The sequence below is a fragment of the Microtus pennsylvanicus genome, chromosome 17 (genome assembly GCF_037038515.1).
Source record: "Microtus pennsylvanicus isolate mMicPen1 chromosome 17, mMicPen1.hap1, whole genome shotgun sequence".
Taxonomy (NCBI): domain Eukaryota; kingdom Metazoa; phylum Chordata; class Mammalia; order Rodentia; family Cricetidae; genus Microtus; species Microtus pennsylvanicus.
This window is the reverse complement of record NC_134595.1, coordinates 34920564-34935015: the sequence shown is the minus strand read 5'-3', so window position 1 is coordinate 34935015 and position 14452 is coordinate 34920564. Positions and strand designations below refer to the sequence as shown.

Sequence of the window (14452 nt, the reverse complement as noted above, 5' to 3'; positions counted from 1 at the left end):
TCTGAGTCTGTTCTGTATGATGGATCCCTGAGACCTGTTCTGTGCATTGAATTTTACTTGATTCTTTTGGCAAATGCAGGAAAATCGTTGCATACAGTATTGAGGATTAATCTTGTCAATCAATGGATCTACTCGTCCATTGTTAACATGACAGAAACGGGTGGGGGGGGAGAGAGAGACAGAGAGAGAGAGAGAGAGAGAGAGAGAGAGAGAAGACAATCTCAGATGCTCATCCTATCCTCACCTTCCACTTTGTTTGAGACTTAACTTCTTGTTGATTGACATGTATGCCAGGCTAGCTGGACCACAGTCTTCCACAGATTCTGTCTTGGATACCTGTCCTGCTGTATGAACCCTACGGTTACCGTTTTCACCCAAGTAAAGAGGATGAAGTTGATCCTGGGTGAACAGGTCACTTCATTTCACATTTCTAGGGCCCTGAGATCTTAAAGACTGGCTTTGTCACCCATCATGCCCAAGACTCCATAGTAATCAGAAATGGAAGCAGATGGTGCACATATAACCTCAGAAAGGGCATGAGGTCTAAGAAACAATGACAGAAGAGAATGGCCACCAGGGCAAAGTTGGCCCCAGCCCCAGCCCCAGCCCCCGCTCCAGCGTTGGGGACAGTTTCTGGAGCAAGTTTGACCAACAGCTCAGATAAAGCCATGATTGGCCTGCTGACAGCATTGTCTCTTTGCCTCCCAAATAAACTGCAGGTCTGTCCTACCCTTCTCACACAGGCTGCAGGGTTACCCAACCCTACCCGTCCTCTCCCTCACAGGCTGGCAGGACTATCCCTCCCCAGTTACCCTTCAATTTGGCAGGATGGAGCCTTCCTACACACTCATACAGGTTTCTATTTGTGCATATGTGTAGATGCCGGGAGTTAATGTTAAATATCATCTTAGAAGAGAGATGGATCTCTCTGCCTCATTTTGAGACAAAGGTATCACTCTGAACCTGGAACTCACTGATACAGTGAGGGTGGCTGGTGAGTGGGCTTCAGGGACCTTCCTGTCTATATCTCCTCAGCTCTGGGATCATAGATGCTCACTGCTGCACCCAGGTTTTTACACAGTACTGGGGATCTGAACTCAGGTCCTTATGCTTTGTGGCAAACACAGACTAGAACTGTTCAAGATTTTTCCTTCTGTTGTGCCAGCACCATTTGTTGAAGATGCTCTCTTTCTTCCATTGTATACTTTTAGCCCCTTTATCGAAAATGAGGTGTTCATAGGTTTGTGGGTTAAAAACCGGGTCTTCTATACGATTCCATTGGTCGACTTCTCTGTTTTTATGCCAGTACCACGCTGTTTTCATTACTGTAGCTCTGTAATAGAGTTTGAAGTCAGGGATGGTAATGCCTCCAGAAGTTCCTATATTGTATAAGATTGTTTTGGCTATCCTGGGTTTTTTGTTTTTCCATATAAAGTTGATTATTGTCATCCTCTCAAGATCTGTGAAAAATTTTGATGGGACCTTGATGGGGATTGCATTGAATCTATAAATTGCCTTTGGTAGAATTACCATTTTTACTATGTTGATCCTCCCAATCCAAGAGCAAGGGAGATCCTTCCATTTTCTGGTATCCTCTTCAATTTCTTTCTTCAAAGTCTTAAAGTTCTTGTCAAATAGATCTTTCACTTCCTTGGTTAGAGTTACCCCAAGATATTTTATGCTGTTTGTGGCTATCGTGAAAAGTGATGCTTCTCTGATTTCCCTCTCTGCTTCCATATCCTTTGTGTATAAGAGGGCGACTGATTTTTTGGAATCGATCTTGTATCCTATCACCTTACTAAAGGTGTTTATCAGCTGTAGGAGTTCTTTGGTGGAGTTTTTGGGGTCGCTTATGTACACTATGATATCATCTGCAAATAACGAAAGTTTAACTTCTTCCTTTCCAATTCGAATCCCCTTGATCCCCTTATGGAGCCACCTTAGGGTTGGCAAGAGACTTGAACCTAGAGTGGCTCCCAGGTGCCCAGGGCGAGGTCCCCAGTTAGTTCCTTGGGCAGCTGAGGATAGGGAACCTGAAATGACCCTATCCTATAGCCATACCGATGAATATCTTGCTTATCACCATAGAACCTTCATCTGGCTGGCGATGGATGGAGATAGAGACAGAGACCCACACTGGAGCACTGGACTGAGCTCCCAAGGTCTCAATGAGGAGCAGAAGGAGGGAGAACATGAGCAAGGAAGTCAGGACCACGAGGGGTGCACCCACCCACTGAGACAGTGGGGCTGATCTATTGGGAACTCACCAAGGCCAGCTGGACTGGAACTGAAAAAGCATGGGATAAAACCGGACTCTCTGAACATGGCGAACAATGATGGCTGATGAGAAGCCAAGGACAATGGCATGGGGTTTTGATCCTACTTCATGTTCTGGCTTTGTGGGAGCCTAGCCAGTTTGGATGTTCACCTTCCTAGACCTAGGTGGAGTGGGGAGGACCTTGGACTTTCCACAGGACAGGGAACCCTGACTGCTCTTTGGACTGGAGAGGAAGGGGGAGGAATGGGGGAGGGGAAGAGGGGCGGGAGGAGGGGGAGGGAAATGGGAGGCTGGGAAGAGGCGGAATTTTTTTTTCAATAAAAAAAAATGTCTTCCTTGCAAAGCCAGTCCAGAAAAGCAAGTACGCCATGAGCAATCCATGTATGACTGACCCCTTTATCCATATCCTCAGCTTGGATCAATAGCTAACATGCTGTGTATTTATTTGTAAAACCTTAAATGAGAATGTAACTTTCTGGCATCAGTCTTTTTACCTGGCTCATTAAACCCAGCCTCTCAAACAGCACCTGCCGCATAAAAGGTGCTGAGTACGTTTACTGGTGGATGATTGACAGGGATGAACATAAATAACTTTTTATCTTGTTTGTAAGTTTTAGAAGTTGGTATTGCATCATATTTGGGTGGTATCATAGCAAGGAAAAAGAAGAGAAATGTGCAGGACCTCAATTCAGCTTGGGGGCCAGAGGCCAGCTGGTTGAAACCTAACTAAAGTTTTGGAGAGGAATTTGTGCTCTGTCTGATGAAGACATGTGCTTGGCTCCCAAGGCTTCAGAATAACATATGAGAAGTTATCACATGCAAGTGGGTTGCCCCAGAATAGTTTTGGCCAATAGGAAATAAACCTGAAGTGTGTTTGATAGGAGAAGCTATTTTTAGTTTGGAGTATTTGGTGTTGTCATGAGATGATGAGCTGTAACTTCATCAATAATGTGTATTAAAAAAAAAAAAGAAGAGCGACTATTTTTTTTTCTTGGAAAGTATTTCTATCTTACAAAGAGAGGCAGGAGGGAAAAAATAACCACACATTATGTATATGAAAATCAGCAGCTGCAATGTGATGAAAATCAAGCAATGGGGGTTTTAATTAAAAAATTAATCTAATTTCAAAAAAAAAAAGATTTTTCCTTCTTCCTTCAGGAATGCACAGTGGCTCCTCTTCTGAACTGAGTACCGGGGAGGAATCTCGGGAATACCTAAGACGTGGGTCAGGTGTAGAAGATTAGGACGCCCAGCCTTGGCCCTCAGGATGTCAGTAATCCGATGACTGAAGGCCACTGTGGCTAGACACATTTCATTCTCAGTGTTGTGGCTGGTATATATCCAGCTATCCTGGGAACTCCTTTTTAATTTTAGAAAGTGTAGGAAGCAGGAAGTGACCATGAACTCATGTTTAGCAGGCTGAAACCTATCAACTAAATTTACATACTTATATATTGCTGATGTGGAAGAAATAAATAGCAAAGTAATGGTATTTTTTACACATACTGACATACCTACTGTTGTGATTTGAATATGAATTGCCCCAAAGGCTCATATATCTGATTGTTTGGTTATTGCCTACTTGACACAGATTAGGAGGTGTGGCCTTGTTGGAGGAAGTATGTCACTAGGGGGTGAACTTTGGTGTTTCACATGCTCAAGCAAGGCTCAGTATCTCTTTCTGTTGCCCGCTGATCCAAATGAGGAACTCTCAGCTACTTCTCCAGCACCCTGTTTTCCTGCATGCTGCCTAATATTAGTCCATGATGATAATGGACTAAACCTCTGAAACTGTAGGCCAGCTCCAATTAAATGTTTTTCATTGTAAACGTTGCCATGGTCATGGTGTCTCTTAACAGCAATAGAACTTGACTGAGATACCTAGTAACACAAAGATCCTATATTCCTAGGGTTATTTGTAATTGTGAAAGACTCAAAATACAACTAGCCTAGCATTGTGATTATAGACACAAATAAAAACTCTGACCAACCTTTGTCAAATTTAGCATAGTTTTTGATAGATGTCCTTTACCACCTAGTTAGATTATATTATATTATCTCAATGTATTTTTAGCAAGACCATAACAGCCTTGAACTTAAGGCCAGCTAACTCTTGCTATTCCCGTTACTAGAGGAAAGTAATATATAAATTGTAAGAGTTTTTAAAAAGGTAATACTGAGATCTAGCAACCCATGTGTTTCACAATTAGTGACCATTGTGCATAACAGGAGAAAGAAAGCCGTATTTCCCCGGTCAGAATCCAAAGAGGTAGTCAGGAGTCCAGAACATTCAGATGAATGTATCAGAACTTATATAACTAAGGATGATGGTCCTGGGTTCATTAGGAAACCAGGCTAAGCAATTCATGAGAAGCAGGTTACTAAACAGCGCTCCTCCACGGCTTCTGCATATCCGTTCTCCTGCTCCAGATTCCCTGTTTGACTTTCTGTCTTGACTTCCTTCCATGATGAACAGTGATATGGAAGTGTAAGCCAAATAACCTGTGTGTCTCCAAGTTCCTTTTGGTTATGGCGTTTCATCGCAGCAACAGTAACCCTAACAAGACAGAGATGGAAGTAGAAACAAAGTCACCTTGACAATAAAAGATCCAGAATTATGAGCATAGAGAAGCCGACAGAATAAGATACACGCAGAAGATGGTAAAGAACAGCGTGAGAAATGTGAGCCATACAAGCTAGAGAGCGTGCTGTGAGACAGGTGTGGGGTGGGGTGGGGTCCACAGCAAAGAGGAGAGGAAAGAAGAAATGAGGGAGGCAAGATGGAAGTGACACAAAGCCATCTGGGGACAAAGGTGTGGCTGACAGTTGCCCCAGAGTTTCACAGTAAAGATCGATGGTACCATAGTAGCTCCTATGACTCACCCAGATGACAATAAGCATCACCCGGGCATTTCATCCACCCCTGGGGCTTAAGTCACCAGCCACAACCTAGCTGTCTTTAAATACAAGGTATGATTTCTGAATTCATTGCCTGGGCTTTTTAGCCAAGGCACTGACTTCTTTCCTTGAATGGTTCTCATGAACTTCCAACTACAAATTCAGCACTTCCAAAGTCAAGCACATCATCTGGGCCAGCATTGTTTCTTTATCACTGTTATTAATTACATCTGTAAGTCAGAGATTCTCACAATCATCTAGGAATGAGAGATATCCAGTGATATCTGGACCACAAAAGAGAAATGTGATGTAGACATGTAGAGAACCACTAATGTTGGGGTAAGGTCTTTGGAGGGGGCGAAATGAAAATTCTTTACAAGTCACAATTAGAAGTAGAACTAGAAATGATACATGTTCGTGGCACGTGTTTCCCAAAGGGTGTCTTGAGAGCCTAGGAATCAAGAATGGAAAGTTATAAGCATCTAACATGGTCAACAAGTCTGCCCTGGGGTCTTAGAATGGAGTTGGCTTAGAAATAACAGACACTGTGGAATGTGACCGTAGATCACGGAGAACATCAGACTGGTTCATCCACAGAAAGTGAGATGACAGTCATGCAGCTGCAGGGTATTGGGAACCCCAAACCGATGCCCTCTCCCTGCTTCACTTGGCTATGAGCAGGTCATATCAAGAACCAGGTCCTGTGATTCGGATCCCGAGACCAAGGTTAAAAGCTGAGAATGATGGCACCAGCCTGTGATCTCAGTGATGGGAAAGCAGGCACAGTAAATCCCTGGGGCTGCTCACCAGCCAGTCGGTGCAGTTGCAGGCCCCAAGTTCAGCTGAGAGACCTTGACGCAGAAAACAAATAACGTTAAAAGTAATGGAGGAAGGCACCGGATACAGGCCTCAGGTGTCCACACGCACACATATGAGCATGTACACACAGTCTCTCTCTCTCTCTCTCTGTCTCTGTCTCTCTCTCTCTTTCTCTCTCTCTCTCTCTCTCTCTCTTTCTCTCTCTCTCTCTCTCTCTCTCTCTCTCTCTCTCTCTCTCTCTCTCTCTCACACACACACACACACCAGGTTTTTCAAGCTATGATGCAAACTGTCGTACTGCTTGTGACTTTTATCAGAGTTTAAAGTTCTCTGACCGCCACCTTTGCTTGGTAGATACCACATATGCTGAGAACAACTCTACCTCGGGAAAGCATGGTCAAAAAATAAGTCAACACAAATGGAATTTTCTTATCTTCATGTAACAAATGAATTCATTTGATGCTAAGTGATTTATTATTTGCTATACCTTTAGTAAGACAAAATGGATGTCTTTTAAAATGACAATTTAATTTTTTCAAAGTATTATATTTTTATAATTTTTATTCTGCTTGTAAATTTTTCTTAAAGACTGGTCTGTACTTTCAAGAACGTATCAATGTGTATATTAACATAGCTTGAAATGACATTATTTGCATGAATTTAATAATCTATAATTTCATTTCCTTGCTTTGAAAGGTAAAAGATCATATCTAGTCAGCCCACTTAGTCCATTGGAACCTCTAATTAGAGCTACATTCATCTTGCAGATTCATTTGAGAAGAATAGAGACTTACACACTTACTAATGTTTTACCTAGTGTTCTTCTATAATGAACCTTCTTTGTATGGTTTCTATACATTAAAAAGAATACGTTGAATGACTGCGTTTCTATTAATATTTTTCCAGTAACCTGATAACTGGGATGAATTCACATGAGAGAATTTGCATAGGAAATCTGAAGTCATTTTGTTACCTGCCTGTGTGAGAGAGAATTGCACTGCCGCTGGTGTAGTTAGAATCTTACAGGTGTTTATATGGGTTAGGGACCTGAGAGTAACTTAATATGTCATGGCCAAAAATTATCAAGATAAAATCTTCCAGAATTATGGGTCTCTCTGGAAATTAGCTTCATGAGGAGTAGCATTAATTTCTAATTGTAAGACCCTTTCAAACCACTCTTTCAGTGACAAAATCATATTGGTGGACAGAACTAATTGATACGTTTATGAGTAGATGAGACCCTACGCTTTACTAGAGAGTAAGACCGAAGCCCTCACTGAGTCTGCTTGAACATTTCGTCAGAGCAGATCTCTACAGTATATTTATGGAGCAGGGTGCTCTCTCCTTCACCATTCATCGGGGACTTTCCCTTCGACTCTTTCTGCAATTACTTGGCTGTAGGAAGACTTGCATTTTAAAATTTTAATCTGTGGAATTACATTACATGGCCTTACAAGAAAACTCAATTTTATTGACAGAAATAGAAAAGGGCCTGTAAAGGATATTATCTAAAAGTAATGAAATGGGAGATGATAGATAGGTAGTTAGGTACGTGGGTAGATAGATACAGAGGTAGGTCAGTAGGTAGAAAGAAAGAAAGAAAGAAAGAAAGAAAGAAAGAAAGAAAGAAAGAAAGAAAGAAAGAAAGACGGATAGATAGATAAATGATTGATAGATAGAGATAGATAATAAATAAGTTGGTTTTTCTATGACAGCCTTTAATCTATGCTGTATAAGCCCAAGATTTCTCACCTTTTTTATATCTTAAGCTAATTAGAAAGCATGAGCAATTCTCTCAATAGTTAAGTGAGAATTCCTTTTTATTGATTTTATTGAACTCTACATTTTTCTCTGCTCCCCTATCTTCCTCTCCCCTCCCCTTCAACCCTCTCCCATGGTCCCCATGCTCATAATTTACTCAGGAAATCTTGTCTTTTTCTACTTTCCATATAGATTAGATCCATGTATGTCTCTCTTAGGGTCCTTATTGTTGTCTAGGTTCTCTGGGATTGTAATTTGTGGACCGGTTTTCTTTGCTTTATATTTAAAAACCACTTATGAGTGAGTACATATGATAATTGTCTTCTGGGTCTGGGTTACCTCACTCAATATGATGTTTTCTAGCTCCACCCATTTGCCTGCAAATTTCAAGATGTCATTATTTTTTTTCTGTTGTGTGAATGTACCACATTTTCTTTATCCATTCTTAGGTCGAGAGGCATTTAGGTTGCTTCCAGGTTCTGACTATGACAAACAATGCTGCTATGAACGTAGTTCAGTGTTAAGTGAGAAATCCTATGTTGTTTTTTGTTCCCTTTCAAACAAGCCTGCTCATGTAGCCCAGGCTGGCCTCGAACTTGTGATCCTCCTTTCACGTGTATCTTCACCTACTCTATCACAGTTCCAAGGAGTAGATCTCATCTTTGTGTGGGTGTGTATTGCCCTTATGGTTTTGCTTTTCAGACTGCTTTAAGAAACCATGGGCTAATCTGAGACTGCGGGGACCGTTTTACACAAAGAGAGACGATGAAGTCCATAAAGATGAGGACTGGTAAACAGGCATAGAAAGAAGGTTTCTAATTCCTGCAGAAAAAAAAATGGTTTTAATGGTGGTAGGAGTGGTAATTATCCGATAAGCAGAATTAATGCTTATCAGCATAAGAGTTATATTTCCTAAAATATGTCAGGCTGGGTGTGACAGGGCATACACACTGTCTTAGTCAGGGTTTCTGTTCTGTGAAGACATCATGGCCACAGCAACTCTTACAAAGGAAAACATTTCATTGTGTGACTTACATTTCAGAGGTTTAGTTCCCTATGATCATGGTGGGACATGGTGGTATGCAGGCAGACATGGTGCTGGAGAAGGAGCTGAGATTCCTACATATTGACCCACAAGCAACAATAAGTGATCTGAACTAGGTGTATCTTGAACATAGGAGACCTCTAAGCACACAAGCTTTTGGAGATATTTAAAATCCAAACCATAGAGTCTCACATCGATGCCTTGCACTCAGCAAGCACTAAAGTGTTAATTCTCATTATTATTATTATTATTTTCACAGTGTCCCTTGGGATACAAACAAAACTGCCTGAAGATATTTCTGTGTTAATGTGAGAGTAAATTAAGTAAATCAAGGTCAAGGCCACGAAAATGGCATCAGGGTAAACCCAGGTGCCCTAGTTTGGGTGACTGTGGCTGAGATGAATCCCTAAGGCCAAAGCAACTTGGAGAGGAAAGGTTTATTACACTCACACTTCCAGATCACAGCTCATCAAAAGCAGTGAGGGCAGGAACCTGGAGGTCGGAGCTGAAGCGAGGCCGTGGAGGGTGCTGTTTTCTGGCTTGTTCATCATAGCTTGATTTGTCTGCTTTCTTATAGAACCCGGGGTCACCAGCCCAGGGATGTCACCACCCATCATGGGCTGGGCCCTCCCATCAATCACTAATTAAGAAAATGCCCTGCAGGCTTGTGTGTGGCCTGATCTTATGGAGGCATTTCCTCAACTGAGGCACTCTCCTCTCTGATGATTCTAGCTTTTGTCAAATTGACATAATGCCAGAACATCAGGTCAAATAACAAAGACTTGGTAATTACAAACCTATGGGCTACATATTCCTTACTATGTAAACACTTTTTACAAGTTACGTGGGAAATCTGAAAAGCACTACTACATATATTGCAACCTTTTAGAAGTATCTGCTTTCATTTTTGTTTTCTATTTTCTCAGGGGAAAAGACAGACAGAATTGGAAAACACATAATTCGATACTTCAAAATGCCAATGGACACAAGCTGGAAAAAAAAAGGTTAAAAACAAAACATTTTCAATAGTAAATTCTTATTCTTTTTATTACATACTTCCAGTAACAAATCTCCTTCTCTGACTGCTTATTGTAGCCATGGTAACTATTGAGAATTATACCCAATTTAGTCAGTACCCAAAGTATATTGGGGAAAGGGACAAAAGATGACAGCCCCACCAACAAGTGACTTGATGCGTCTGTGGTTAGACAAGGTCACTACAACCTCTGCTGAACTTCTGATGGCAGAATTAGCTATAAAACAAAACAGGATGAACACCTGTGAGTGACCAATTACTGAATCACTGCTCTAAAATAAGTGTTCATTCTCCCTTCCTCCTTCCCTCCTCCTTTTCTCCCTCCTTCCTGCCTCTCCTTTGATTTCCTTTCCCCCTCTTCCTCCATGCAACCTGCTATCTCACTGTGTGTCTATATGTGCATATGTATGTATGTGTATAGCCATAAATTTTCTACTTAGTTCAGCAGAAGCAGTGCCCAAGGTTGACAGTGACTGACTTGCTTTGTGATTAGGACATCAAATGTCCTTCTAAAAGATCAACAGCCGAGTGCTGTCACCGTGGGCTGTGTGTCTCTCAAATAACCCATCAAGTTCCCTTCTCCGGAGTTCCTTCCAGGCTACACGAATTGTGCTTCTTCATAAATTCCCTTGCCGATTCTCAGTCCAGCATCCAGAAACCACTGACCCCTCCTAGACATAAACATCATCTATACACATCCCGTGAATGAGTCTGATAGGCACGCCTTCCCTGCCTAATCGAGAGGCAGGATTCATGTATTGGTCATGCCAAACCTTAGGTTTGACTGAAGGGAAATGTCTGACAACTATGTTCAGAAAAATATAAGCTCTCTCCTGGGCTACATACTGAGCCCCAAGCAAGTAGAGTATAGAATGAGACCCCTATCTCGGCAAATTAATAAACAGTAACATTAAAAAGAGGACAGAAAAAGAAATGTAGCCTCTCTCAGGAGGCCTGGAGTAGGGAAGGTTGACACTGGCAGGATCACACTCCCTGTCCCCTTCTGTGCTTTATGCAGCATGCTTAGACAAGAGCCCTGACCCAGGGTTTGGGGTCCTGGTACATTGTTCACAGTCATCCAGACACCTGATGATACCCTGAGAAATCCCAACACTCATACCCTGACAACCTCTCTCTCTTAGGATGATAGCATTATCAACAAAATAGTTTAAAATACCATGTGGTGGTTGTGGCTACATTATTATTTTAAATGGTCCATGTACAGTTTTATTAATATTAGGTGGCCATTAACACTAGGAGACCTGGGAAAGACAGATGGCTCAGAAGTTATGAGTTCTCTGTTCTTCCAGAGGACCTGGGTTCAATTCCCAGCACCCCAATGGCAGCTTCCAGCTGCCTGTAACTCTCCCTCCAGAGTATCTGACACCCTCACACGGACCTACATGCAGGCAAAATACCAAGGCACAGAAAATAAAAATAAATCACTCGTTTTTAAAAAGTGGATATTTAAAGTTTAAACAAAATGTCTAGAAGAGAGGAGACCAGTTGAGTCCTACTTCACCAGGGCAATTTTACCTCCCATCTGCACTGTACCTGCAGGAATCCAGAGCCAGACCACCAGCTCCTTAACATATGTGATCTGGGAGAGAGTAAAGCACCTGTTTGTTTCTTTGGCTTCAGTTGGTTTTGATAGAAATGAAGGACTAGGTGACAAGTCCAAGAAGGTCTAAACAGAGAGGAACTGAGAGCAGAACCCACACAGCTCAGGGGGCGCTGTTGTGGAACACACTGAGGCTACAGCCAAGGCTGGGCTCCCGTTTGGTCATGTGGAAAGAGCAGACAGAACACAGGTGGCTTCCTATGGGACCACGGAGTGGAGGGAAAGAGGAGTGGGGTTTTACCCTGGGCATATCTAGGACTTCGGCATCATGAATGACAGTGTCTCACACTGAGCACCACCCCCTAGTGCGGGTAGCCTACCACCCCCACCACACAGCTATCACCAAACTTGATCCAATCACATTCTTGGACACTGCTCAATTAAGAGCAATTTGTACTGGAAGACAAACAAGAGGTAGTGAGAAAACTTACCTATGTCCTTGGCATGTCCATTTCTTCCTGTTTTACCTGCTTCTTGAAGCCTAGCTAAAAACCAAGGTGATTCTTCCGGTATGCAAGACTAGGAAGTTCTGGTTCCTTGACTCTCCATGGTATCTCAGCTCACTAAGGGTAACTTGAGGCAAAACGCTCGAGCTCTTGAGATGTTACTCATCTGTACACGCCTCCTGGGCTAGGCCAGCAACTCACACCTGCAGATCTCAGGACTGAGGAGACAGTGGCAGAGGCAGGAGGATTGCAAGGTTGAAGCCAACTTGGGCTACATAGTGAAACCTTGTAGCAATCAATCAATAGGTGTTTCATGGGGCCATTTATATCCCAATAGGGTTGGTGGTTTTGTTGTTGTTTTAGTTTTTGTTGCTGCGGCTGTTGATGTGTGTGTGTGTGTGTGTTTGTGTGTGTGTGTGTGTGTGTGGTTTGTTTTTTGTTTTTTTTGTTTGTTTGTTTGTTTGTTTTTGAGACAAGATTTCTTTGTAACTTTGGAGCCTGTCCTGGAACTAGTTCATGCAGACCAAGCTGGGCTCAAACTCAGAGATCCACCTGCCTCTGCCTCCAGAGTGTAGGGTTGGGTTTTTTTGTGTTTTTTTTTTTAAGGTTCTGGGTAACTGTTATGACCAAGGCCCAGAAAATGAAGTATTATTTATCTCAAGAATTCCTTACATCTCACTAAGGCAAGATTCCTTTGCAACCCAATCTAGATATGCCCTGCTCAAAGGAAGGAGTACTTATGACTGTATGTATGGAGGAGGCTTTATTTCGGGGTCTGCACTTCCTAGAGAATATTCTTCTGATGCCAGCTGTGGGCACAGACTGAGAAGGAACAAACAGACCTCTAAATCCCCAACTTTACCATTCAAACTGATTTGGCCATTATTGTCTTAATCACACTTATGAAGTGACTTGTTCTTTTTGTGTGTGTGTCAATCTAGTCAACACATAAACCTGATGATTGCCACCTTTATAATTAAATCTAGATCAGAAGTCAGCAACCTATAGCCAAGAGGAAAAATCTGACTTGTCAGTTATTTATTAATAAAGTTTTATTAGAAAATTTCCTGTTATTTACGTGTAGTCTATGGATGCTTCCTCATATGAATGAAAAGCTAAGGAATCACAAAGCAGATCAGGGACCACAAGACCTTGGATGTTTACTGTCCAGGCCTTTACCGGAAATGCTCCTGACTTCTGGTCTGGATTTTATCTTTATTTTTCAGAAAGTACTAAATAGGATTCAGGATAATTAGCTTTAAACAGTGTTTTTGTAAAGTGTTGCTTGCAATGTGATGTTGTCAATAAGAGACTTGTGTGATGTTTTCTCAGCTTACACGGGGAGACCTATCAACAGTTCTTCACAAAGACGCAGAAAACGAGGTAAAGAAAAATGTGGTTTATCAACTTTCAATGAATAATAATCTTTTAAAATGTTTTTGAGGCAGGATCTCACTCACTATGCAGTCCTGGCTGGCCTGAAACACGCTAAGTAAACCAGTCCTATCTTGAACGCATAGAGATCCACCTGCCTCTGCTTTCTCAGTGCTGGGATTAAAGGCATACGGTACCAAGCCTGGACTTAATTTTTTTTCATTTTATACTATATTATACTGGGTCTCATAGACAATTTCCATGCAAGTAAATAAGCATTCTTTGAGCAAATTCCACCAGGGCCCATGGCCCTCCACTCCCCATTCCTGTTGGTCCCCTTTGTCTCCCAGACAAATTTGCTCCTACATTCTTATCATCTGTACATATAGTTTTGTGTCTCTGTGCAAATACTCAAGAGCCACAGATGAGAGCAAACCCACCTTTGTCTTCCTGAGCCTCACTAAGTGTGCCTACCATGATGATATCCAGTTGTATCCATTTTCCTGCAAACGGCAATAATTTTGATTTTCTTTTCATGGCTGAGAGAAATTCCACTGTGTACATAAATCAGTTTCTTTGCTGATTCCTCTGCTGGTGGACACCTAGGGTGGGGTCCACAGCTTGTCAGTAGTGCTACAACAAACGTTGACGAAGTAGCTAAGCTCTTACTATGTACTCTGTGCGGTGAGTGACAAGCTGGCTTTCTTGATTGGCTGTGGAAATCAGTACCAAGTCATAAGGTCATCATCAGCGTTGGTCAGTTTCAACAGAACCAGACAGATTGCTGGTAACTCCCATTCCTCCGACTACTTAGTTGATTTGGGAGGGACCCAGGGGCTGCATGTGTCTTCATGTACTGAACATTCTTGAGGTAAGAGAAAAAGTATGTGACCCACATGATATTTAGCATAACTTTTTCTTGCCAGTGTAGAAAGCCATGGAAACACACAGACCTTGAAGGTAAACAAAACCTGTGTTCTAATTCCTCAATTCCTGTGTGCCTTTGATTTGCCCTTTCCTAACTCAAATTATTTATCTGTAAGAAGAGACAAAGTAAGGGCTGGAGAAATGGCTCAGCATTTAAGAGCACTGACTGCTCTTCCAGAAGACCTGGGTTTAATTCCTAGTACCCACATGGCAGCTAATAACTGCCTATAACTCATATCTGACACCC

The 14452-nt window shown here is 42.0% G+C and overlaps 1 protein-coding gene across 5 annotated transcripts in view; it reads left to right on the top strand.

Annotated features, from left to right (window-relative positions):
* LOC142836731 (nuclear autoantigen Sp-100-like) overlaps positions 1–14452 on the top strand; it is a 65038-nt gene that overhangs the window by 31956 nt on the left and 18630 nt on the right. For 4 of the 5 annotated variants that reach the window (XM_075951252.1, XM_075951251.1, XM_075951255.1 and 1 more), the window contains 2 exons: positions 9728–9805; positions 13237–13287. In XM_075951252.1, coding sequence (XP_075807367.1) covers positions 9728–9805; positions 13237–13287 — 129 coding nt within the window. The remainder of the gene's footprint in view (positions 1–9727; positions 9806–13236; positions 13288–14452) is intronic. The other variant, XM_075951254.1, reaches the window with a different exon arrangement.